Genomic DNA, 25,485 nt, shown 5'->3' with positions numbered 1-25,485 from the left:
ATGAAACACTTGAGGTCAGAGGTTTGATGCTAGAACACTATTGCCTACACAGGAATCTTTCATTCTCTGGACAGTTTTCGGTTAAACCGTCCTTTTAATCCTAACTCGTATTACAGGCTGGTTTTTGACCCTGCTGTCACTATGGTGCCTTTAAAGTGTGTAGCGTGAGCTGATTGGTGGCTGGGAGCTTGAAGACAGTGGAGTTTGCTGTATGTTCTCGGGCCAGAAGCAGAATGTCCAAACGATTTAAGCCCCGAAGATCATCTAACGAGCAGCAGAGAGTGGAGGCTCCCGACTGTTTTGGCTGTAGGCAGAGTGAGGAGATAGATTTGTTCCAACTCACGCAGTAGTCGAAAAAAGCAGTTAGCGAAGCCCTTGGGGGTGGATGGACTCTGAACGGAGTTGCTGTTCCTTTTAAAGAACTCAAGCACCACTGATCTCCAACAACCTATAAAATCCAGTCCCGGGGTCTAATATGCAAGTAGCAGTTTGCAAGCATGCTTTAACTCGCCCCCAAGACTGTAACAGAATATTTATAACATTGTACTGTAATATTAAGTATAATCAAACTTTGATGTTTCAGTGCTCTTTGATTTCAAGCTAGAACATAGTTTAGACTGAGCATATGCACTCCCTATGTTTTGGACGTGAGTCCCATTTAGGATGACAGAATATCCTGTGAAGTCCACCATAGTGTAATTCATACACATACATTAAGGTAGTGCAGGTAGATCCTGTGCCATCTAGCCTCACAGATCCAAATCATGTCCTTTGTCCAGCCAGCCATTTATTTATTTATTTATTTCACATTTGGCTTAATTAAAAAGGGATTTATACTAGCTAGTTTATTTAAACAATGCTACTTGGAAATTTGGGACAGTAATTTGTTTTTCTTTTTCCGCTATTACACTACATAAACAATGTGTTACAGTACACAGAAAAAAAAGTCTGGAAAAAAAAAGCTTATTCCATTTCAATCTGAAATGAAAAAGTAAAATGCTATATTTTACTATGTGCTGTTTGTTATTTCACCTTTTTAATAATGTGTACTAACTAAAAATATGAAGGAAAAAAAAAGTGTATTCTTTGTGAAGAAGCAATTGGGTCACGTGTGAATTTATGTAAGATTTAGCAACCTGGGTTCCGTTTAATTTATTCTATAACAATCTTTGAAGTTTATGACAATTTTAAAGGTTAATATTATTAAAACAAAACGGCAGTGTCCTAAGGATATTATTCAAAGGCATTTATGAATGATTTCAGTCTCACTGTGAGTTCATTACCATAAACCAAATCAATTTTGTCCATGTGACGCACACATTTTTAAAAATCCTCTCCGCATCTTAACATGTTGCTGACCTGATCAGTTTTTGAAATAGAGATAACCAGCAGCTCTGCTAAATGATTTCCTAATGCAGAGTGTGTGTTTCGTCAGTGCCTCTAAATACATGTTCTGTAGCATGCCGGTGGCTTAAAATGCTGGTGATGTCTGGATGCCCCCAAGGAGTGGTTTGATGAAATGACTTCTTTGCATGCACACATGAGCACTGGGGATTATTCTGAAGCTTAAATAAAGCAGGGAAGAAACCTAGTGCTTTCACATCAAGAAATAATGTGCAATAATATGAGCATTCTAAGAAGACTGGTTCAGATTTAGCTAAACATTGCCATATCCAATTATTTTCACACGGTTTTCTATATTTTATCCATTTTGTCATAATCACTGAGCTTTTTTTAATTATCAGCCTATTGCCTTGTATGTTAGATCTATGTATAGATCAGTTTGTGTCACTGAAAAAAAAATATTTTATTAAATTAATTATTATAATGCTGAGACCAGTTAGTCAAATATATATGTAAATATATATACTGTGTATACAGTTTTCAGTGTTTCAGTATCCCAAAAATCACAAAACGAAAGCACGGAGTGCTGAAAAACTTCTAGATGTGTTATAAGGTGATGTGTGTAAAAGATCTTCCTTTTCTAACTTATGCTTATTTATTTGCTCTCTTTGCTCTCTTTAGGTTAACGGGTTTCCAAATTCCACCTCCCGTCACAAGCACTGGGTCTGTATTCTCCCTGAGACTCACCAGTGACTTCGCCGTGAGCGCGCACGGCTTTAAAATCTATTATGAAGGTAAAGATTCCAGTCCATTCAGTCTTGTTACACTATATTTTCATTTATTGTGCATATCATATGAAATCTGCGGCATTTATTAAGAGCTGCTCAGCTTGGCAAGTTAACGGCTACCCTGCAGTCTGTGCCAATCATAATTGTGTTTATTAATCCTAAATGAAGAGGTGGTCTCTGACTACAGACCTCATCACTCCCTATTAAGCTTCATCAAATTACTGTCTGAAGTCTTTGCCTATAACATTTTTTATCCCCCACTTTTAGACACTTGCATCAAATTCCGCAAAGATGGCACCGAGCATTATATCACCTTATATTTCATTAATTTTGCATGTTAACTAATGGATAGTGAAGTGTGCATGACATCTATCTCTTTAGTTTAGTGCATTAGTCTTGTTTTGTGTTGTTTTTTCAGTTGCTTGGCTATGCTTTATAGGCTAGTAGTCTTATTTAAGAAGACATACAGGCTAAGGATGTATTTATTTATTTATTAAATTCTAAATAAATAAACTAACAGACTTTGCTCTGTGAATATAAAGTTACATGAAATTGTCGGTGCATAACATGCCTTTATAAAATGCATCATTTTGCATATTATTGTACACCAGAGTTGGGTTTTTAACTTATAAGTGTTGGGCAGCTGGATAAATATGTTGAAATGCTTTCACTACGCAATACACATTAGCTTTGGGAGTGAGTCAGTCGTAGGGAGATAGATGAGGGTGGTCTTGTTCTTGTGTAGCAGAGCTGCTCTGCGTGTTTCATTGTGTGATCTGAGTCACTTGAAGAAGCTGCGTCAGCCTAAAGCATAATTTACTGTTGTTTCAGTGTCTCTGTCTGGTTGCCTCCCCTTCCATTTGAATCATTTTTTTGGGGGGGATCAAACTGTGCAGGGAATAGTGTCTCACTACTGCAATGTCAAACTTCTTTTGTCAGAAAGCTGTGGGCTCTAAGAAGTTCTCATTAAGTAAAAGTGATTGTTAGTACACAGGAAGTCACATTTGGCTTAATAAAAAGGGATTTAAACTAGCTAGTTTATTTAAAAAATGCTACTTGGAAATTTGGGAAAGTAATTCGATTTTCTTTTGCAAAAAAAAAAAAAAAAAAAAAAAGTATGGTGTCATTAATAGCTTCAGATATGTGCAGTTTTATAAAGTTGTTTTTTTTTCTTTCTGAGAATCTTCTTGACATACATGTGCTTTAAAATATTGTTGAAAGCAACTTTGTAAAGAGATTTGATTCTCTCAAAGTCATGGTGAAATGCACTCATGACTGTTATGGAGGCTTTTAACCATGGTTTTATTAAGGAGTTTATTTTCCGTCTTCCTTTAAGATATGCTTATAAAAGATTGAAGTAGAGTTACTGTCCTTCATGTCTCAGATTGAACAGAGAATGTAATGTTAACCTAAAGAAAGCAATCTTTACTTTCATTGAAAATAAATCAGGTCTTTGGTAAGTTCTATGAAATATACATTATATACGCATATATGAACCTATGTATGTACCTTTTTCTGTAGCGTCACACTGATTAGCCCCGCCCACTGAGTCTACTTGGTTCAGAATTACACTCCACATAGCCATATAATTTTCTGTTTTTGAATTTCTATAATTTTGTCATGTTATGCAGCATTTTTGTCCTTGGTATGGACAGACATATTACTCTCCACTTGAAGCTTGTCGTGTCATGCCTGGTTGGGGCACATTGTTAAACCAACCTGTCAGGTTGCATTGCAAACAATTGGAGTGCTCATAACTCATAATAATGTGCTTTTTGTATTTTTTTTTTTTTTTTTTTTTTTTTTTTTACAACTCTAAAATCAGGAGATTTTCAAAATCAAGCAGAAATTCAGCTGGAGATATGAAGTACATGTTTAGGGCTTCCAGCATGTTTACTTTATCAGATGTTTCATAACATGGACAGCAGTTGAGTGTGTAGAGCCTCATCAAGCAGTCTGTCCCAGAAATGCTAGGTTGAATAAACTTTCATGCAGAGCAGAGTTCCTGGAATGACTGGTAATGATCTCAGTGATTCAAGAGGCTGGGGGTTGAGGAGGTGTAGTTGTATGTCAATGACAATAATATTAGCGATAGACAAGATATGAATGGGAATGTTTCTATAGAGGCTGTGGATGCAGTATTCACTACTGTGACCAGTTTTTTACAAATTCTGGCCCTGTCCTCACCTGTCCTCCAACCAATACGCTCCTATAGGCCGTTTGTCCAAATCCCAGAAATAAGACCCATCAGAGCGTATACTACAATTGCGCCCCTATCGGCAAAAGGTCATTTTCTTATTAATTATATTTACACTCTGATTTGCGTTTTGTGTAGCTCAGTTGGTAGATTATTGCGTTGTACCTTTATATGTAATCATGCTGTCATGGGTTCAATCCCAGGGGACGGACGTGAACGAAAATGTATATGCACAATAAATCATAATTTAGCATGATTTCTGTGAGGGTTAGGTTTAGGGGTAGGGTTAGGTGTGGTCATTCGAACGAATTAGCCACCTAGTAAAATATGTAGGAAATACTGTGAGATCGGTGTAAAAAGCCCACATAATTGCATTTAAATAAACGTGCGTTTTGACTGGTAATGACGTTATACGTCATTTCATGAAGACAGACGCAACGTGATACCGTCATTATTTGACGCGCTTAACTTTAAAACGTAAATAAAGGTCGTGGCAAAAGCATGCTAAATTGTAGGCAGTCTTCCAAACAATTGATAGAGACATTTTTTTTAAAGGCTCCTGTAATTTGTTTTGTGGGGCCAAAAATATTAAGAATAATTCAAATGAACTGGATAAGAACCCTATTAATAACAATAATTAGTATTATCACTTTTTTCATTTCTTTCTTTCTTTTTTTTTCTTTCTTTCATGTTGCATCATTACTTTAGCTCTGCTGGTACATAGTGAACAGTTCCTGTCGACTAGTGAGAGTGTGTTTTGGGATTACTTTCCATTCACTCTTTTATCCTGCTGCACACAACAAATGGATCCAGATATTCTTGCCTTCTTGCAGCATGCACCACCACTGATTGCATGATTCTCTCCAGGTATCTCCTTCTACCTCTTGCATTCAGATGGGAAATGTTGAGTATGTTTAAAAACAGATGACGGAAGGAGAAAAACTTGCACAAACAGTGAAAATAACTTCTGAATGTTTCCTGAAGGATTCTGAAATCATTCTTTTCAGACCGTGACAAATAGACAGTTATCTAAGGGCGGTGTGGGTGTAGAGCATGTTGATTTCAAAGACACTACTCTGTCACCAGGGAAACTAGCTTCTCTGAGAGGAAGTCAGCAGTTCTACTCCTGCTCTTGTAAACACATGCCTGGAGCTATCGTTCTCATGGGGGCCGGCACAGGTAGACTGTATCTTACAACATCTACACGGATTCTGGCAACCTCGAGAAGGTCTCTTGAGCTCAGCCAAATCACTGTACTTCACTGCTTCTCTCCTAGAGGAGAACCTCTTGTACATCTAAAGGACCTCAGAGATCTCAACGTAAAGGTTTTCATTCAGTATATGAATATTTAAGTGTGATTTATTATTAATGGGGCATGCTAGCTTTATTAAAAATGTATTCTCAACTAAAAGAGATATCTGAGCATGTGTTTTGCATTCCCTGCAGCCCTCGGGTTTATGTTTCTTCATTCACAACAGAATTTTCATGTAATGTTGTTGAAAAACTTCTTTGCCAGTAGGCTGTTAGATTTCGATTCCAGATTTTTGTTGATTGCAAGCACTGCTTCCAGTTTTCACAAAAAGAAAGAAAGAAAGAAAGAAAGAAAGAAAGAAAGAAAGAAAATGGGAAGTTAGATTTTAGCTGCTGTATGTATGTTTTTATGAAAATCTGTATATTGAATTAGTGCTGTCATAGTGTTTTGACATTTTTTGGTATGAATCTGTCTTTTAAACAATCATTATTGCTCAAAAATATGCACCCTTCTACACTGTCTGAATGAATCAGTGATTCAAACTGAATGAATCTCTTTTTATTGATTCAAAATATTTGATTCAGTGGGATGAATCTCAGTCCCTTTACTCTAGTAGTTTAGAAATCTAGGTAATATTCATTAATTAATTAATTCATTCATTCATTCATTCATTCTTTCATCCATTCATCCATTTATCCATCCATCCATCCACCCAAAACTAATATATGTATATGATACTATGATTAAGGGATATACATGTAGCTAGCTGTTTTTATATATATATATATATATATATATATATATATATATATATATATATATATATATATATATATATATATATATATATATATATATATATACTTATACTTCCACCCATTTAAATGGGCCTAATTCAACAGAAATGATGACAGTATTTTATGCATCCCAGATAGAAAATGTGAGAGCAGACTTCTGAACCCGGGAATCCACAAGATGCTGATTGATTTATTTTATAAGTCTTCATTTTCATGAGGGTGTCATAAGATTATTGCGTAGTGCTGACAAGTAGTGAAACAGGATGCAGTTTAAAGCAAAAGCCTCGAGTGATTCTTTCCCACCCTTCTAAACCTAATCTTTTCAATATAGGATGAAGTAGGATTTTTCTTTTCTCTGCACTACATGTAATGAATTTACGGATGTTTGTGAGCACATTCACTTAATCAGGAAGATCTGCGCCATTGCCAAAGGTCCCAGGAAGTCATTGCGTTTTTTCCCCACCAAATTGCATTTCCTTTTCAATTAGATTTGTTCCTGTTTGCCTGGACTATTTAATATCCTTGCTAATGACTATCCACCACTGGCCTAACATGCATGCCTCCTCCAAGCATATTTTCAGTTTGAAATTAATTGTATTAATTTATACTGGCGTCTAACTTCAGGCTTATTTGTGAAGATCATTTCCCAGTGGTGAAGGGGGAGCTGCTGCTTTATTATGAGTGTTTCTGCTGACCTCTTTGGTCTCCTGTCACTTTATTTTGAGTGACAACAGACTGTCTCTCATACTTTATCGTAATGAACAGTGAATTAATCAGAAGATGTTCAATAACCCTGTGTGCAACCCACCATCTGCAGCTAAAGTGTTTAGAGGAACGGATTATTTGGGAATGTGGTAGTGCTCTGATGATGATCGACAATGGTCATGGGTATTTTTTTTGATATATGATGACATTGTTAAAATGAAGGATTGTGTATAGTAGGTTGATATAATTTCTCACTGTTGCTAGACGGCTGCATAGTTGCATTTATTACAGTCAAGATATATAATGTGTTTCTTTTTTTTTTCTTTTTTTTTTTTACAAAACCAGTACCATTTTCAATAACATTCTCTATGTTGTAGTTATGTATTAGGAAATTAATGCTTTAATTCAGCAGGACTACACTAAATTCATTAAAAATAATAATAATAATAATAATAAAATAACATCCTGGCTATGCGTTCGGTACTAGACTAACTGAGACTTGTCATGGCACTTGTATACTTTTGTTGTTCTCTCGTTGACCTGTCTGCTTCTGTTGTTCTCATTTGTAAGTCGCTTTGGATAAAAGCATCCGCTAAATGATTAAATGTAAATGTAAATGTTATGCCATATCTAATGTGAAGATTACTATTCTTCACTAGTAAATGTTTTCTTTTTGATCTATGATTCTTTCTATCAAAGCATCCTACAAAAATGTATCACAGTTTCCACCTGCATGATTTCTGAAGGATTATGTGACACTAAAGGCTGGAATAATGGCTGCTGAAAAATCAGCTTTGCCATCACAGGATATGTATGATAGGATGGGTAGAAAAGTTTATTTATTTATTTATTTATTTATGTATTTATTTATTTATTTATTTATTTATTTATTCTTTTAAATCTAATAAATGTATCCTTGTTGAGCATACAGTGAGAGACTTTTTTTTTAAATATTACCATCCTCAAAGTTTTTCCAATGTCAACATGTTAACTACAGTAAATAAGTTCATTTACAAAATTTAATTTTATGTTTTCATTTTGCTAGTACAGTAAGATCATAAATGCCAAATAGCTTAACATTTTTCACACATATAAAGGGTATGTATACATGAAATTATAGCTGACATTATTAATTTATTTATTTATTTTTGGAAGGTTTGACAAGCCCTTAATTATTCGACCAAAGTAATTACAACATCTACCAGCAGGGGCCATTCTAGACCTTGATTGATTGATAAAGATGGATTAAACGATCTTGAGATGAACTCCGGCAGCACCACTCAAGCACTAAAAGTTATTTACTCTACTCTATCTATCCTTGATGATCCCTTTATTTTTTATCGCACGGAAAATATAAATCTGCCATGTCTGGAACCGGCAAACTCAGACAGCAGGTGGGACTGGGAGCATCCGTCTCATACATCTTCGCAGCACAAAGGATCAGTTGTTTACTTTTAATTGAATCCGCAGGTGATAAAGAGCATCTAATCTTCGAGCGTGGGTAAAGACCAGTCCTGTCAATAATCAGGTCTCTCATCTGAGCGTCTACTGAGGTATGTCTTAAACACACTTTCAGAGCGAAGAAGAAGAAGAAAAGAATAATAAAAACTGTCAAAGCACCCTCCTTTATTTTTCAGATCGATGATTTCTCCAGAGTTCTTGGCTTTTAATCCATTAGTCGGCTTCCCGTTTTAAAGAACACCGTCAAAGCTTGACCATTAAAATGCCTTGCTCTCATCTTAATAGCCAAGTTCTTGTCTTATCGACTGCACCTTTGTCATTTCCAAACTCAGTTGTGTGATGTCTGAGCTGAAACAAAGACAAAATGACAATGTTCGTGTCATGTAAATCTCGTCTTTCACATTTGTAATTATAAATGAGCTCATTAGTTGCTAGAAAATATTGGAAACAAAAATACCTCAAGGGACTTTCTTTCTATATATGTTTTTTCTTACGCAGGCAATTAGCACTGTACCAGATGCTAAAGTCATCTACATCTAAGTGTTTCAGATGAATTGGACCTGAAAAAGAAACATAATTTAATTAAGAACTATAGGTTTATAGGACAGACATAATAATTGCATATATTATCTGCAGATAATTGTTCCCAACATGTTTACATCTCAAATGTGCCACCAATTTCTTAGATCTGCTGCAGCTGCTGTCTCTTGACATAAGTATCAGAAAATGTGTCTTTCAGCAGATCCGATTGTGACGAGCTGTTTAACTGCCACATTTTGACAAGTTCAAATCCTTTGTGACTATAAATCTTTCAGGTTTAGCTAGCATGTGGCTTGACATTCTTGCACAGTCCTTGAGATTGCAGACAAAGCCGTCTCAGTCCTCCAGATTTGAGGTGTTGTGCCGACACAAAAGCTTCTTACAGAATTAATTAAACATGTGCATGCTAATTGCTGCCATCTAATAAAGATTGTTTGCCCTCAGGGCACAAAATGAGATGCAGAGTTCAATTGAAAATCTTTACTTGTCTGACTTCGCCAATTTGAAAAGCTGCCTGTTGCAGATTACCAGGTGGTTAAGAGAATCATTTGACCTCCAAAAAAACTGAGACGCTACGTGACGAGATACTTAATCGATCTTGTCAAACATGACAAGGATCTTGGCAAAGAGGTGTGACAGAAGCCAGCCAATCTGATATACTTGTGATATCAGGACTGACGTCTGTCACTTAGAAACAGAAAATAAATAAATTAAGTAAAAAAAAAAATGCTGCATTGTACAGTATGCACTTTAATTGTCTTCGTTTATTTACCTTATATCTCAGATTTTTATTATTATTATTATTTTTATTATTATTATTAAAAATAAGATAAAATGTAAGTAGATGTACTGACAGCATGTAAAAAAAGCTTTTATATATATGTACATTTGTATGTTATTTTTATAGTATTCATTTTTTTTACTATTGTACACATTTTTTTGCCACTTCTTAGCATTATACAACTCATAATGAGCAAATAGATGCAAATATTAATATTAACAGTGACAATATTCATTCTAATTAAATATGTTTAGATTTGGAATATAATTTATATATACATTGTATATAGAAGCTGTACCAAAAAAACTGCTTGCTTTAGATGCTGCCAATATTTAGATGTGCTGTACATTAGTGTTTATGCAAACGTGTGAAAAATGTGCGGGGAAAAAAAAAACACTTCACATACAAATACCTCCGATTAGTAATGAGATCACGTTGTTTATTAACTTATACTCTATATGGATGAGACACACATTTAATGCCCCAGAGCAAAAATGAATAAATACACTAGCAAGCAAAAGCTGATGCATTTCCCTATGAGTTCTACAGGAGGTCTCTAACTCCCAGCCCACCTGATGTGTTATAATTAGACTAAAGAAACAGTCAGTGCATTGTTAAACATTGGAAGGTCCCAAGAGCAAGTACGTATGTGTTTTTTTTACAGACTGTCTGGTCTTCCTTTTGTCCCCAGTTCAGCTGCTCTCATTAGCATAAAAACAACTTCTTCACTAGCCTCGTAGTACTTCCGTGACCTACTTCTAACCCAGACTTGTACTTCTGTTCTCCGCACGAGCCTCCTCGCTGGGACTTGTGGGTTGGGGAGGATGTCTCCTTTCTCCTCCACACTGTATCCATCATTCTCCATCTGTTGGAGTGGGCCGAGCCAACACCTCAGAGTGCACCTGCTGATAAAAGCAGCCGAGCCCACTGAAGATAATAGCCAACAAGTCACGGACCTTTAGGGTAACGCTTTTCCATGGTGCTCTGGTTTCTCAGCTCTCCTTCTGCTGTGCTCTGCTCTTTTCTGGCCTTTCAGCACCTCGTCTTGTGCCTTGTTCTACTATGGCCAATCCATCAGTAAACATCAACAAACTTGCTTTGGTGGAAACTAGTGTTGCCTCTTTTGTAGTCTAATTGGACTCAAATTAACAGTGTGACTCTAAATGGTTCCTAACTAAGCTTAATTATGTATGTAATGACTGAGACTGTGTCATTTGGTTATTGCAATACTATTCATCATAAGGTTGTTTTGGTTGGATAAGAGGGAGATTAAATTAAGATTAAATTAATTTGCTGCATTATGGTTAGTAATATTTATTGCGACTCAGTAATGACTTCTAGACTGAGTAAAAACATTCTGCAAAACTTTATGAAAACATTACACAAAATAAGAGAAGTTATGGAATACCATTTTTGCCTCAAAAATAAATAAAGAAAAAAAAGTGTCATGTGTCATGTTGTCACAGTATCACTCAGTTGCCCTAAATCACCCCAAAATGAAAATTTTGTCATAATTTGCTCGCCATCATGTGGTTCCAAACCTGTATAAGTTTATTTATTATGCTATAAACAAAAGAAGATATATGGAAAAACCAAACAATTGTTGGTCCCAATTGACCTCCACAGTAGGGAAAAATATTATGAAGTCAATGGGGACCATCAACTGTTTGATTACCAGCATTCTTCAAAATAACTTATTTTATGTGCAACATAAGAAAGATATTCATACATGTTTGGAAGTAAATCATGAAAAAATAAAAAAAAATTGGTGAACTATCCCTTTAACTTGCTCTGATTCTGTTCATTGCTTTCAGGTCTCATCTGAGTTGGATATGTTGTACAGTAGCTGTTCTCTTTATGAAGATTATTTACCTGTGGATTTATTAGACTGCCTTTTGCCTTCATCGTCGTGTTTGTGTATGTTTTACAACAGCTGTGTGACATGTTTTTTGACATAGTAGTCATAATTTTAAAATAAAGATTAAAGTTGCATGGACAAAATCATATCTTGATTTGGTAACACTTTATTTTAAGGTGTCCTTGTTACACATAACATGTACTTCCTATTATAATAACAGTAAATTATGCAGAATTACATGCAAGTCAAACCCTACTCCTAACCCTAACCATATAGTAAGTACATGTACTGTAGTTAATTAATATTACTCAGTGCTTAAATGTATAATTACAAGGACACCTTAAAATAAAGTATAACCCGTGATTTGTATTATATTGTATTTATATTGTATATATTTTTTTATATTATATTAAAGATATATAATAAATATATAATATATAATATATATATATATATATATATATATATATATATATATATATATATATATATATATATATATATATATATAATAAATACACACGCAAGCACGCACACACACAGATATATATATTTATGTATATATATATATATATATATATATATATATATATATATATATATATATGTATATACAGTATAATATTAAAAAAATAAAAAATCTAAATGTGACTTCGTCTATGCAACTTCTTTAAATACATTATGTAGTACTATATATATACTATATGTAATACCCTAAGTATATATCTATAAAATTGCAATATATTTCAAGATCATATATATATATATATATATATATATATATATATATATATATATATATATATATATATATATATATATATATATATATATATATATAATTTGTATTTATTAATTTTTTTGCTTGTTTTATTATTATTATTATTATTATTATTATTTATAAAAATAAAATAATTGTGTGTGCCAACTATGTAAAGTAAGTATGCAAGCTGGTTCTGCTCCAGTCAGCTTACATTTGTGCTGTAGGAAATGCTTGACAGCTGGACAGGTTATAAAATTTTTCTGATACTTTATCCCATCTCATTACCATCCTGGCAAGATCTGGCAGGATATACTATAACTTCCCACATAATTTAGCTCTCGAATCTTGACTTTTCTCCCCCTACCCTAAGAGAAACTGCAGTACTCCATGTGCACAAGTCATTTTGCATCCACCGCTTCTCTTTCCGTGTTCAGCAACACTCTCCAGACTATGCTGTGGATTATACTTGAAGAGCCCTGACTGCAAGTTCTGCAGGGCCTCAGCGGAAGTCTTCTAAAATGAGTGTCACATTCATGTGAGATTATTTCTGTGCAGTTGCATCAAAGAGTTTGCGCCATGCGTTCATAGACTCTCCATTCCCTTAGTTCAGGTCTTAAAAATGGAAGTCAGTGTAGTTTCAAAATTCCAGCAGCAGCTTGGCTTTGCCTCTGCTCTGACATTTTAATCGCTGGGAGGGAGTTGGAGCTGTGTGCGTATGTTTGTGCTGGATTTGGCTTGTTTCTCTTAACGGAATAGTTGAACCCAAGAAGATTTTTATTTCTATTTTTATTTAGTCACATGCTGTTCCTAAGTCAATATAACTTTCATTTTTTTATAGAAAAAGAAAAGTGATCAAGAATTGCATTTGTGGACAGTAACGGAGTAGCTTTACTTCGTTACTGTACTTAAGTACATTTTTCAAGTATCTGTACTTTACTGGAGTAGTTTTATTTTGAGCAACTTTTACTTTTACTTCACTACATTCCAAAGCATAAAATCGTACTTTTTACTTCACTACATTTCATAAAACATATCGTTACTCCCTATAATATCACGTGCTCCGACACTCAGAAGCGGTGTCTGACTCATCATGAACGAACTGAATCTTTTCAAAATAAACTTTTAAATCGGATCGCGAATCACACCAAACGATTCGTTTACGAATTAGAATGATCCGATTGCAGCTGTTCTGGTGTCGACCACTCACTGATTCAAATGAACCGTTTAGTGCGAGTCACCAGAAGTAAGAACCGGGAGATCTTGTGAGCGTGCGTGCGTCTGACGTTGCTAAAAGTAAGTTATTAATGTCGAAATTTTGGATTAATTATTGTAAATGAAAATCATATTTAGGTCAAAACTGTCAGTTGTTTGGAAACTAAATCCGTTGTAAAGAGTGATCTATTTAAGCCCACTGAAATGCTCGAGTGCAGACGATGCAGACACATCAATTCTAGGTAAAAAACAACAACAACAAAAAACCCATAAAATAACACAGATTAAATACAATAACTCGTGCACGTTCAAATTCACCGCTGCCGTAATGTTAACAGTTTTATTAGAATGTCCTATGTTACGTCTGTTTTTATATTGTTTATCGACAGTAACGTTATACATATGTATATTGTTTGGATTAACTAGACTAGTAGACAGCAGAGGTGGGTAGTAACGAGTTACATTTACTTCGTTACATTTACTTGAGTAATTTTTCGGGGGTAACGAATACTTTTCGGAGTATATTTAAAGATGGGTACTTTATACTCTTACTTGAGTACATTTTTTGGGAAAAATCTGTACTTTTACTTCGTTACTGTGGGCGACGCCCCTCTCGTTACTTTATCTTAATGCAATAAATGCTTCAGTTTATTCCAAACGCGCCGTCTACTTTTCTCTGGACAATGAGCGATGCCCATTCGCGAATGATTCATTCTTTTGAGTCAACTCTGTTCAAAGGCTTGATCAAACCAATTGGCAAACGAGTGAATTGGTTCATGAATCAGTTTGATTGAGTCGTTCAGTTCCATGCTGCACTCGCTGAGCTCTGAAGCGGTTCACTCAGAGTTGTAACGTTTAAGAATATTAGCAGCGTTGAAAACGGGGCTATGGAACTGCACTGAATTGAAAGCTAATCTGCAAAGGCTATTCTTTGCTTGCGATGGAGATCCTTATTAGATGAACGCGTGTGCTGTCTACTGTTTAACAGGTAATAACTTGGGCTACATTCGATTACAGTACACGATACCACTGTGACATTAGTTTGTTGTACGTGTGTGGCTTATAACAGGTTGAATGCAGCTTCCAAAAGACAAAGAATAGCCGATTAAGATTTTATTAATTTTAATACAATCACACCAGTGCGAGTACGTTCAGCAAGTCATATCATCAGCTGCTAAATTCAGATCTGTGATCGCTTGCTGGCGCTGAGCCAGAGACAGACGCGTTTTTACAGCGCTGCGCATTAACCAATCACACACGGTTCTGTTGAGCTTTTGAATGCAATGGCCAATCAGAGGTGTTCCGATGAGTCATCGCTGAAATGCCGGTGCTTCCTTCACTCGCTCACTTACTGAATACCTCTTTCTGCCGAATTCTCTCGTCAGAAACAACAAAGTGCAGATGTGTGTACGAATCTATAATTAAGATATTGATTTCACAGTGTTAAAAGTTTCAGTGATTTTAATGGTAGTTTCTGAGAGTGAATGAAATCTAGACTGTCAGTGAAAATTATGTTTAATAATGTAAATGTTATTTGCTGTCTTTCTGAACAATGAAAGATTAGTAGCAATATTTATATCACATTAACTTTCAATGTTAAATTCACATTTAAAATAAAGTCAGTCGTATTAAAAATATGTTATGGCATGACACCTATATTTGTTACTTAAATAAACAGACAGGGTTTTATAATAAATTACATAAATTGGATTAAAGGCTGATGAAATATATACATTTATACACACACACATACATTACATACATTTTTTGTCTATATATCTATATAAAAAAAGGCTCCGTATATATGACCCAAAGTAACTAGTAACTAACTACTTGAGTAGATTTTTTATCCGATACTCTTTTACTCTTACTCAAGTAACTATTCAAGACTAGTACTTTTACTTTTACTTGAGTAAATATTTCTAGAATTACTTTTACTTTTACTTGAGTAAAGTTTTTGGGTACTCTACCCACCTCTGGTAGACAGACATGAATGTTCATCGTACTGAAAATAAGTAAATATTGTTAGCTGATGCTAACTGTCTAGCTAACAAGCTTGTTGGTGCTAAGTTGATGTAATTTTTATAAATAATGTCCAAATATTTTTATTCAGCCACCTATATATATAGTTTACATCTGGTTAGAAAAGAAAGGATGTGATGTTCAGAACATGCTAACTACAGTAATTATCAGTGGGAAGAGATGCACCCCGTTTGGCCAGGGGTGTTTTTAAACCACAGACAAGATTTGAGAAGGAAAAAATCATGATCTTTATTTACTTTTTTTTTTTTCGTAAAATGTTCTTCCTAACTTCAGGCCTTATTATCATGTCATATATACAGTACAGACCAAAAGTTTGGACACACCTTCTCATTTAAAGAGTTTTCTTTATTTTCATGACTATGAAAATAGTAGATTCATGCTGAAGGCATCAAAAATATGAATTAACACATGTGGAATTATATATGGAATTATATACATTTCAAAAAAGTGTGAAACAAAATATGTCATATTCTGGGTTCTTCAAAGTAGCCACCTTTTGCTTTGATTACTGCTTTGCACACTCTTGGCATTCTCTTGATGAGCTTCAAGAGGTAGTCACCTGAAATGGTCTTCCAACAGTCTTGAAGGAGTTCCCCGAGAGATGCGTAGCACTTGTTGGCCCTTCTGTCTGCGGTCCAGCTCACCCCTAAACCATCTCGATTGGGTTCAGGTCCGGTGACTGTGGAGGCCAGGTCATCTGTCGCAGCACCCCATCACTCTCCTTCTTGCTCAAATAGCCCTTGATGCCTTGAGTGAGACTCTACAATTTTCATAGTCATGAAAATAAAGAAAACTCTTTGTATGAGAAGGTGTGTCCAAACTTTTGGTCTTTACTGTAACTTTGATATTCTGTAAAACAACAAACTTTAAAATACTTTTTTCTTACTGGTGAAAATCAGATGGTCATCTCTGTTTTCTCTCGGGTACATCACAGTGTAAGCTTCACAGTGAACATTACTCTCATCAGCGTAGTCCATATCAACAACAAAAATATATCTTGACTCCATATAGTGGTTATTTTGAAAAAATCCAAGGTATTTTGAGCAGTAGGATTATAAAAAGAATATGTGCTAATATAAAATTAAATTAAGTAGCCTATATAAAATTGCAAACATCTATCTTGCAGTACTTTTTTACTTAAGTACATAAAAACTCGAGTACTTTTGTACTTTCACTTGAGTAAAATTGAAAAAGGAGTACTTTTAATTTTACTGGAGTAATATTTTACCATATGTATCTGTACTTTTACTCAAGTACTTGATTTGTGTACTTCGTCCACCACTGAAGAATTGTGAGCAGAAGGCCTTTAAAGATTCAAAAAGGAGGTCCATATTATTGTATTACCAATTTCTAAAGCGACATGATAGGTTTGTGTGATTTAATAGATAGAAATGTAAGTTATTATTGAAAATGTTTGTACTGTATATACCTGTAAGTGTTGACATCTGCTTATTAAGATAAGTAGCACTGTCAATTTCATGAATGAATTGTTGTTTTGAGGTAGATCTTTTTAATGAATCAGTAACTCTGGCTCACAAAACTAGCCTGAATTGGCTACTTAGAACTAACTGTATTATTGTCTCACTTTTGCACCAGTACACACATCATCAAAAAAGACATGTAGTTTCAGAGGGGAAGTACACCCAAAAATGAAAGTTCTGTTCTTATATACTCACTGTTATTTTGTTCCAAACCCTTAAGACTCTGATTTAACTTCAAAACAGAAATGAAAATATTTTTTTAATGAATCCTGAGAGGTTTCTGTCACTCCATTGAAAGTCTAGATAACCAAAACATAAATGTGACCCTGGACCACAAAACTAGTCTTAAGTCGCTGGGGAATATTTTTAGCAATAGCCAAAAATCATTGTATGGGTCAAAATTATAGATTTTAATTTTAAGTCGAAAATCATTAGGATATTAAGTAAAGATCATGTTCCATTAAGATATTTAGTAAATTTCCTTCTGTAAATATATCAAAACTTAACTTTTGTTTAGAAATATGCATTGCTTAGAATTCATTTTGACAATTTCAAAGGTGATTTTCTCAGTGTTTTGATTGCACCCACAGATTTCAGATTTTCAAATAGTTGTATCTCGGGCCAAATACTCTTTGATCTTAATAAACCACATATCAATGGAAACTTATATATTCAGCGTTCACATGATGTATAAATCTCAATTTCAAAATATTGAAACTTAAGACTGTTAAAAGGTTTTGTGGTTCAGGGTCACAAATGCACTGTGAAATGAATTCATATATGAACTGAGTGGTTTAATCCAAGTCTTCCAAAGAAATATGATTGCTTTATATGAACAGATTTCAATGGTGGGACAGAAACCTCTCAGGTTTGGAATATCTTGAGGGTGAGTAAATGACTTTGTCAGAATTGTACATTTTGTTTTTACTTTAACTGCTCGCTAGAGGGGAAGATTATTAGTGAATAATGACTTCAGTTTAGGTCCGTTCTTTGCACACAACTATTGAATGACTTGCAATCTAAAGCACCATAGATTTCAAGCATTGTTATTTTTATGTTTTTTTTTTTTTTTTTGAATCTATTTTATTTGTGTGTGTGTGTGTGTGTGTGTGTGTGTGTCCTTTTTGAAGCTTAAAAATCACAATCCCAATTCTTTGTGAGTGCAAGGAAACAGATTCCTCAAAATTTCACCATTTGCGCCAAACATGTTTGGACTGAGATAAGTAAATGATGGCAGAATGTGTGTGTGTGTGTGTGTGTGTGTGTGTGTGTGTGTGTGTGTGTGTGTGTGTGTGTGTGTGTGTGTGTGTGTGTGTGTGTGTGTGTGTGTGTGTGTGTGTGAATTATCCCTTTAAATAATTTGTATTGGTTGTACTACAAGTAACTACAAAAAAAAAACTCTGTTGTATGTTTGACGTGACGTGTAACACGTCGCTTTGAGGAAGTGACTTCAAAGAGTTCTGTTCCATTTACAGGATGCTTGGCACCCGCTGTTAATGCAATGGATTGGAGGGATGACCTTGTTGGGGAACGTGGCGGAGTACAGGCTTCTTGATGTGCAGACAAAAAAATATATAGAGAGAAAAAGAATGAAGAAAAAAACTGGTAGCATTGCCACACCATCAATAACAATTACAAAGCTGAAGGGCTGCCAGCTCCTGCAGGATATAATAACACAAAAGATGACATGCCTTGAGCATCAATGATACCCCTTTTCCTTTTTCTGTATGAGAGAATATGAGTACAAGAGGTTATCTGAGGTCTTCTTCCATAATTAATCTAATCGTACATTCATACATCCATCACAGTATCAATGTGGAAGAAAAGTATTTGCTGCTTAATGTTTTAGTGCAAAAAATACACTGATGATTGAGCAGCAAATCAGCATATAATGTTTTCTGAAGGATTATGGGACATTGAAATCTGGAGTAATGGCTGCTGAAAATTCAGCTTTGATTTTCAACTTTCTTCTGTGGAACACATAAATATATTTTGAAAAAAAAGTTTTTACACTAAATATTTATTACACTAATATTTTTTACACTAAAAGTCAAGCATTCTTCGATATCTCCTTTTATGCTTCATGGAATATGGAACATCATACGGGTTAAAAAAGGCATAAGGATGAGTAAATGAAACTCAAGTATCCTCCTAAGGAGCATTCAAAATGCTGCAAAGTACGTGTTATTTGCACATTATTGTGTCTTGGCTGTTTGTCCAATCTGAATAATTTGAGGTTATTATCTGATTAATATGTCCTATATGATCCACATTACCTTAAGATGACATCAAAGTAATGTGATAGCAGGGATTTGCAGTTAATAATTGAAGAGCAGCTGACTCTGGTTGTTTGAGTGGCAGGGTGTGTGCAGGTTTGCTTTATTTAGTTTGATTTAGAACAGTCAGAGCAGTGCTGTGACGCCCCATGCAGAGCTGCGCCACAAGACTGCATATGTTGTGAGTCTGTGTCAGGTTAACATCTGTCCTGACTCTCGGGAAGACTTTGATGTGAATCCCACTTAGTCATAATCTGAATGTGGTTGGTGTGGGTAAGAAGGCGTGTGTATGTGTGTCTTTGTATGTCATTAGTGTGGCGTTATACCGTATGTTTTTCTAAACCCACAGAGAGGCTTTGTCAGCCATTGGTGGCAGCATGTTATTGTTCCTCGACAGAATCCATTCAAGGATTTTGTGCACATGCAGACTAGGTCTCTGTGGTATACCAGTACTAAAAATCAACTGCAGTACATTTTTTCTTTATATATATATATATATATATATATATATATATAAGCACATTAACTGAAGTTGACATAATTGTGTATAATTGTGTAACATTAAATTTAGATTTTTATTGGATCCTGTTTATTAGATGTTTATTAGATCCTGTACCCACTAAATTACTGAAAGAGCTGTTACCTGTAGCCGAAGAACCGCTTCTCAATATCATAAACTCGTCGTTATCTTTAGGACACGTCCCAAAACCATTCAAGCTGGCGGTTATCAAGCCTCTTATTAAGAAACCAAAACTAGATCCTAGTGTACTGGCAAATTATAGGCCTATTTCAAATCTTCCATTTATGTCTAAAATTTTAGAAAAAGTTGTGTCTGCTCAATTGAGCACCTTCCTGCATAAAAATGATCTGTATGAAGAATTTCAGTCAGGTTTTAGGCCCCACCATAGCACAGAAACTGCACTTGTTAAAATTACAAATGACCTGCTCCTTGCGTCAGACCAAGGCTGCATCTCATTTCTAGTCTTACTTGATCTTAGTGCTGCGTTCGACACCATAGATCATGACATACTCATAGATCGATTACAAAACTATACAGGTATTCAAGGGCAGGCTCTAAGATGGTTTAGATCCTACCTGTCCGATCGCTACCATTTTGTTTACTTAAATGGGGAGTCATCTCATTTATCATCAGTAAAATATGGAGTGCCACAAGGATCCGTCCTAGGTCCCCTTCTATTTTCAATATACATGTTGCCCCTTGGTAATATTATTAGAAAATACGGAATTAGCTTCCACTGTTATGCTGATGATACTCAGCTATATATATCAACGAGACCAGATGAAACTTCCCAATTATCTAAGCTAACAGATTGTGTTAAAAATGTAAAAGATTGGATGACAAAGAATTTTCTCCAATTAAATTCGGATAAGACGGAGATATTAATTATTGGACCAAAAAACACTACACAGAATCTTGTAGATTACAATCTGCAACTAGACGGATGTACTGTTACTTCCTCTACAGTCAGAAATCTGGGTGTTATATTAGACAGCAATTTGTCTTTTGAAAATCATATTTCCAATGTTACAAAAATTGCATTCTTCCATCTTAGAAACATTGCCAAGCTACGAAACATGTTATCTGTTTCTGATGCAGAAAAGCTAGTTCATGCATTCATGACCTCTAGACTGGACTATTGTAATGCACTTCTAGGTGGTTGTCCTGCTTCTTCAATAAACAAGCTACAGGTCGTCCAAAATGCAGCAGCGAGAGTCCTTACGAGGTCAAGAAAATATGATCATATTACCCCAATTTTACAGTCTCTGCACTGGCTACCTATTAAGTTCCGCATCAGTTACAAATTATCATTACTTACTTATAAGGCCCTAAATGGTTTAGCTCCAGCGTACCTAACTAGCCTTCTACCACGTTACAACCCATCACGCACCCTAAGGTCACAAAACGCTGGACTTTTGGTAGTTCCTAGGATAGCAAAGTCCACTAAAGGAGGTAGAGCCTTCTCACATTTGGCTCCCAAACTCTGGAATAGCCTTCCTGATAATGTTCGGGGTTCAGACACACTCTCTTTGTTTAAATCTAGATTAAAAACACATCTCTTTCGCCAAGCATTCGAATAATGTATCTTTTTAATTGTGAGTGTAGTTGCATCTGATCAAAGGTGCATTTTTATTCATTAGCTTGGGTTAAACTAATTTACTTTGTTGGATCAGCAGCTATGCTAATGATGTCTGTATTTTGTTTCTATGTGTTCTATGTTTTGCCACGGGATTCACATCCCGTGGTAACTAGGATTTACACAAGCTCCAGTCTGGATCCAGAACACCTGAGAAGAGATGATGCTGACCATCAGAGGACCTCAGATGATGCTAACCCTGAATGAACAAACAGAACTAACAATTATTCCTAAATGTGTGACTGAATCATATAATAACTTAATTAATAATATTGATAGTTCATCGTCTAGCTGACTACGTCTTGTATTATTATTATTTTTTAGTTTTTCTAAAATCCTGTCAAATGTGCACAAACTACTAGCTACTACTAAATATTGTAGAAACATAATTTTCTGTAAAGTTGCTTTGTAACGATTTGTTTTGTAAAAAGCGCTATACAAATAAACTTGAATTGAATTGAATTGAATTAAATTTAGATTTTTAACAAAAGTAGATTCATTTGAGCTCAATGCATGGGGGTATTTTTTATCAAAGCTCAAAGCACCTTTTATGCAAACATTTTGAAAGCATCTTTGTTTCTTTTATTATTATTATTATTATTATTATTATTATTATTATTATTATTATTATTGCAGAATTGCTTTCCTTTCATCATTTGCATTCAGTTTGTATTTTCAGTTTTTTATACAGTTTGAGGGAAATAAATAATTTTATTAAATACTTAAATTAAAACCAAATTGAATGCATGCTAAATATTTATTACACGAATATGACATTACTCACAAATTATTCACATTAAATTACAGAATCTATTGACACCTTTGGTTTAATTTGCTGTTTTTTGTTGCCTATGTTTTTTATTTAGTTTGATACATTTATTTATTCATAGAATGAATAGAACATTTGTTCTTAACCAGGTAAAAAGTATTTAAATTAATAAATAATCATTAATATATTACAATTATTTGTTAATCTAAATAAAGATATTTAAGCATAAAATCAAGATCTAAACTGAAATTATATATTTTATATATTTTCGCTCATTATATAAAATAAATAGTTTAATTAATTTAATGTCAACACTCCCTGATTCTGTTGTAATAAAAAAATAAAGAAAAAAGAAAAAATTTGAATACAAGCAGCTTTGTCTTAATTACAAAATAATTACCAAAAACATATTGTAGACTTATGTGTTGTAGGGGAATTGGATCTTCGCATAAAAAAAGTTGACAACCACCGGTAGGATCTCTCACAACTTTTTTAAAATTTTTTTTTTTATCTATCACTATTTCTCTCTGTCGGCTTTTGCTGTTGCCTTGGCTGCTGTCTCACTTCCATCATGATATGATGCTTCTATACTATACAGTATGTTTCTCCCGGCTCCTATTTTCATGCTTTTGACTTCAGCAGAGACATTTCAGTGCAGTGTGCTGGAATGATTAGCTTACATTGCCAGGCTACTTATACGTGCAGATGCGGGTCAGACAGGATTAATTCCTGCAGAGTAGCTGCCATGCAGAAAGCTGCTAGTGTGCACTTACCACAGCCAGGTCTGAACAAGGTGAGTCTGCAAGCCTTGTGCAATCTGACGCCAGTTTGTTTTTACTTCTCTGATATATTCAAATTCAAATCTCTGGTTGTAGCACTCCGGCTTGGATGTCCCCGGCTCGCCACTCACTGCAGAAGGCTTGCCAGTATCCACTTTAGTGGTGGGCATGCACAACAGTGGGATTGCAGTGGCTGTGGCAGAGGCATTGCTTTGATTGATGGCCCAGCTGAGGGAATGACCTTGAGAGTGGCTGAGTATGTGTAGAGGGATGCATTCATAGCCTTTGTAATGTCAATCGCAGCCACCTCCTCCGTATGGTTGTGTTTGTGGGAGTTTGTGTCCAGGTGTAGATGAAAGCCACATCCATCAGCACCACTCCACACCAAGACCAGCAATGTGATTTCATTTGATACTAGGTGCTCTCTGTCTGACTTTTCTTTTACTTCAAAGTAGGTAAGTTCTATCATTTTGAATTTGGGGTAAATTAATTGCTACAATCGTATACTGATTAATCAATAGGAATCACTTTTTAATAATCATTTATCAATATTTGTTGCATTCAATTTATTTGATAAATACTGTATATACATGAATATACTGTATATACATGAATGAAGTTTTTTTTATTAGGCCAGTTAAAGTGTTAAATCAAGGTATGTAAATCCATTTAATAGATTCCATATAATTGTTTGATTCAGATTTCTAAAGACTGGTTGGCAATCATATGATTAATTGTGATACTTTTATTCAGTTGATAGCACTCTTTTTTTTTTAAAGAATTAAACAAAACACTTTGAAAAGTTTCACTAATTCGTTCCCTCAATGTACTAAAATGTGCACACAATTACTATTGCGATCACTCGAATGGCTAAATTGTGCACATGATTTAGCAAATCAAGGGGACGAATTAATAAATGGTGCCCACAATTTATAAATCGAGTGAACTAAATAGTAAATTGAGGGAACGCAATAGTAATCATGAACATGTTTTAGTACATTGAGGGAATGAACTAGTAAATCGTGCACATGATTTAGCCTACAATTTTTTCTTGCATGTCATGTGCTGGGCTCCGTAGGGGGCCGTTTTTTTTTTTTTTTTTTAATATAAAAATACCTTTATACAGCAAGGATATTTTAGATTGATCAAAAGTGACAGTAAATACTTTTACAATGTTGAAATATATATATATATATATATATATATATATATATATATATATATATATATATATATATATATATATATATATATATATTATATATATATTTCAAAGAAATACTGCTCATTTGTACTTGCCATTAATCAAAAAATCTTTAAAAATATATTAAGCAGAGCAACCTTTTTTTTTCTTCAAAAAAATATAATAATAATGACAACAACAACAACAAATGTAACTTAAGCATGAAATCAGCATATTAGAATAATTTTTTTTAACACTCATGTGACACTGAAGACTGGAATAATGGCTACTGAAAATTCAGCTTTACCATCACTGTAATAAATTACATTTGTAAATATAATGAAATATAAAACTTAAAAAAAAAACATTAAATTGTAATAATATTTCACTATATCAGTTTTTATTGTACTTTTGATCAAATAAATGCAGTCTTGGTGAGCATAAGAGACAACAACTTTCTGTTTTTTTTTCTGTCTGTCTGGTCATTAGAAATAAATATGTTGTCAACATAATGCAAAGTATATATTTATAAGTACTTACTATTTTTCTTTAGCTATAATATTTTGTTTCTGTGTAGTATTTTGCAGTCTAGTGTTATGCTGTAGCATTTGTACTGAAATGATATGAAAGCCAATGATTTAAGTTTAGAAACAATATTTTATCTTTATCATGATCTTCATATTTTGGGGTCCTTGGCATCAAAAGTTTAAAATCTTCTGACTTGGAGTGCATTTAATCTGAGTGGCCTATGTCTTAAGAATGAGGATTTTTCAGATACAGCTCTGGAGTTTTTCAGCAAGTTCATTGCCCAAATGCAAAAAAAAAAAACCTAAACATCCTCTTAGTGCACTTAAGGACTAACACAAAAGCACATGTTCACAATCACACCATTTGTATGGATCATTTAACACACACATGGTGAAAGAGATTAGACGCATTCTCAACACACACACGCAGGGCTGCTCCTGCGGGGTTATCAAAGCACGGGTATCTCGTGGGACAGCTTACACCCGTCTCCTCCGGTTCCATCTGACTGGTCGCTGACTGACACCGCCTTGTTCCCCAGCAGATTTGAAATGCAGCTCCAGCATGTGTACAAG

General features: G+C 34.5%; 1 protein-coding gene across 4 annotated transcripts in view; it reads left to right on the top strand.

The window, feature by feature from the left end:
- Nucleotides 1-25,485, top strand: part of LOC113062137 (CUB and sushi domain-containing protein 3-like) — a 365,289-nt gene that overhangs the window by 87,864 nt on the left and 251,940 nt on the right. For all 4 annotated transcript variants that reach the window (XM_026231758.1, XM_026231757.1, XM_026231756.1 and 1 more), the window contains exon 3: nt 2,026-2,138. In XM_026231758.1, coding sequence (XP_026087543.1) covers nt 2,026-2,138 — 113 coding nt within the window. The remainder of the gene's footprint in view (nt 1-2,025; nt 2,139-25,485) is intronic.

The sequence above is a fragment of the Carassius auratus genome, chromosome 44 (genome assembly GCF_003368295.1).
Source record: "Carassius auratus strain Wakin chromosome 44, ASM336829v1, whole genome shotgun sequence".
Taxonomy (NCBI): domain Eukaryota; kingdom Metazoa; phylum Chordata; class Actinopteri; order Cypriniformes; family Cyprinidae; genus Carassius; species Carassius auratus.
Note: the sequence above shows the minus strand (reverse complement) of the source record. Positions and strands in the feature narration are given on the sequence as shown.